Genomic DNA, 2,937 nt, shown 5'->3' with positions numbered 1-2,937 from the left:
GTTGAACAAGCTCTAGTAGCGATCTGGCGTCGAGGCCGGGATCCTCCCCTCTCCAGGGATAGGGAGGGGCTGATCTCTGGACCTGGCAAAGGGGTGACCGGTCGATGGTTCTCCTTAAGGGAGAGCTCCTGCAAGATGCTCCTGTGACATTGCCCTCCTTCTAGCGCCAAAATATTAATGAACAGATATGTCGTGGCTGATGAGTCAGCATGGCTTGGTTCATAGGTCGATATCGGGAGCCTTCTATTAGTTGAGATGGACGCCACGGTCGATCGGGCCCTCGACGATGGGGTACTAGTTGGCATTGATCGGGATCCGGGCTGGTTGACGGCTCGCCTTGTGGACGTCGATCGGGATCCGGGCGCCATTTATGACGAGTCACATCTTTCTGTCTCTAGGGTGGTTGACAACTCGTCCTCATATACTGGATGGCGATTCCCGAGCTGAGACGCTCGTCGCTCGCGAGTGGTCGTCTGCCTACAAAAAATGACCCCCGTCGAGTGATCCCTGGCCGTGGCCCCTCCAACGAGCAAGTTAGTGTTGGGTGGATTGTATTTTTTTTTTCTCCCCTTGGCCAGAGGTCGACCAGGGGCTTTATGCTATTGCGTGAGGGTCAGTAGTGCGTGGTCGTTGACCCTCGAGGGGTGTGACAGGACTTTCGACCGGCTGCCGCATCTGGGATGTGCGGAGCAACGTCAGACGACACCACCCGGGCTCTCAGGACGGGACAGGTGGAATAGCTTCTCGATACGATTCTGACTTGGCGTATGACGTCAACGGTGACGTGTCTGGGGCTCCAAAACATGCCGTATCAACATGGATCACAAGCAATACACTTGAAGCTTTCTTCATTTCTTTTGAATAAATAGAAAAGAAATCCGCTTCGAAAATATAAAATTGTTTCATATTTGTAGACAGGTTAATAGATGTACCGCAAAGTATATTAAACCGGAGCAAGTTTTAAGTTATAATAGACGCTTGAAGTAGTATATATTTCTTTTTTGAAAGGATAAACAAATATTGCATGCTCATGAACAAGGCCCTAAACACACATAAAATGCCCAAACAAAATCTTGCGAGGAAATGTCACGACGCGTAGCATCTCCTTAGACAAGATGTGAAGCTTGGAACCTGCTTGGAAAACTCCACAACGCGCTTCGTTTAGAATTGGCCTTGGCCAACTTTTCCATCATCCTAATGTATACTTTTATTAGCTGGAACAGTAGTTTCCTATTGATTTCCCTTCAGATTTGTGGAGTTGGCTTAATACTGCTCTACCGTTAATATCAGCCTTTTTAAAGTGATTTATTAGATCTATTCTCAATCATCCCCTCGATTTAGTGATTAGACGAGCCTCGCTTTCTCCGAAATAAATTTCATACCATCGACCGCGGCCAGCAATTTTCTCCTACGATACCCGGGAAACATCACAAGCGGCTTCCTCAGGATCCCACCTCGGGTCGAAATTTCTGGGTGGACCCTACAGCTCGGGTAACGCCCAGGAAACTATCCCTGTATTTCTTATATAAAGCAGCGTCTTGGGGTTCCGTTCTCGATCTCAATGGGCTGCAGCACTTCAAGCAAGTACGGGTCCCTGCGGGAAGACCACGCTTTCGATCGCAAGCCTGTGATTTCTAGGAGCTCGAAGCTCTCGCGGATCGTCGCTGACCTCCTCAAATGCGTTCTTCCAGGCATCCGGAAGGGCCTTGCCGACCTCGATACCTGTCTCCACCACGCTCTGTTGGGTCTTCGTATCCTCGAAGCCGCGCTGGTGTGCTTCGAAGAGGAGGACTGCAAAAAGGAGACTAGCGACTACAGAAGAAACAAGAAGAGGAAGAAGCCTCGCAACGGAAAGAACGCCTACGGCTTAACCCTTCGCAACCTGAGCGAGTTCAAGCTGCAGGCGGGCGCCCCTTTCATCCACCTGGACGTCGAGGAGCTGCAGTCTGCGCTGGAGAAGCTCGAGGGTATGATGGACGCACTGCGCGGGAGGAAGAAAGAGATCGAGGAGAGACTGCGGTCGACCAACTGGTGGCGGAAGGCGTGGAGCCTCGTCTTCACGGCGGTCTTCATTGGGGTGCTGGTGTGCTCGATCGTGCTAGCCGCGTCGGTGGTAGCACCGGTGGCTATCACCGCTGCGATCGCCAGCGCTACTGCCATGAAGGCGGTGGAGCCGTGGATCAACTCCGTCTGGGACGAGAGAAAGAAGGCACTCGAAGACGAGGAGGAGGTAGTGAAGATGATGCGCGACGGCGGGTTCTCGCTGCTCGAGCTTGAAAGCATTCGATCGATAGTGCACAAGTTAAGGAACGACTATGACGCCTTGAACTGGGATGTGGAGTTCATGCTCCGCCTGGAGAGCGAGGAGGCCACCATGGTCGGGATGACGGACATCAGGAAGAAGATCGAGAACGGTGACGTGACAAGCGGCGTCGAGCGTTTGAAGAGTCATGTGGATGCGTGCGCTACCGCTATAGAACGGGCGAAGGAGTTTCTCGGGATAATTAGAAGCTAACGATTTGTATAGGGATAATGTTGTATATTAACGCAGGAGAATAGGATGATTTGAAAAATAAAATAGAATACTTTTAATCAAGAAAATTAAAATAGTATTAAACAAGAGGTAAAATTAAGAACACCTATAAAATATTTTTAAGTGCATATTATTTGCTTCATGAACCATAATTTTATTTATAGTACGTAGTGATAACTACCTCATCCCATCATATCACCCATGATCAAATTAGGTTGATGAACTACTCTCATAATTTTTTAGATCATGGGCAACTTAGATAGAACATGACAATTACTTAGAACTACCTATGAATCTCAGCACTTTCTCTTGACTCATAATTACATATATCGATTTAAGACATAAAATAAACATATTTTGAACTTGAAATGACTTGGTGAGAATATCTACATCAAATTTATCTA

At 48.4% G+C, this 2,937-nt stretch overlaps 1 protein-coding gene across 1 annotated transcript; it reads left to right on the top strand.

The window, feature by feature from the left end:
- The first annotated feature begins 1,561 nt into the window (after window positions 1-1,561).
- On the top strand, window positions 1,562-2,515 carry LOC135638360 (UPF0496 protein At4g34320-like). Its single transcript, XM_065151474.1, has one exon. The coding sequence runs from the start codon at window positions 1,562-1,564 to the stop codon at window positions 2,513-2,515; it is 954 nt and encodes a 317-aa protein (XP_065007546.1).
- The last annotated feature ends 422 nt before the right edge of the window (window positions 2,516-2,937 follow it).

Source organism: Musa acuminata, chromosome BXJ3-5 (genome assembly GCF_036884655.1).
Source record: "Musa acuminata AAA Group cultivar baxijiao chromosome BXJ3-5, Cavendish_Baxijiao_AAA, whole genome shotgun sequence".
Taxonomy (NCBI): domain Eukaryota; kingdom Viridiplantae; phylum Streptophyta; class Magnoliopsida; order Zingiberales; family Musaceae; genus Musa; species Musa acuminata.
This window is presented reverse-complemented; position numbering and strand designations above follow the sequence as displayed.

Coding starts and splice junctions, on each gene's coding strand:
- LOC135638360 (XM_065151474.1), top strand. CDS start 1,562: ATGGGCTGCAGCACTTCAAGCAAGTACGGGTCCCTGCGGGAAGACCAC.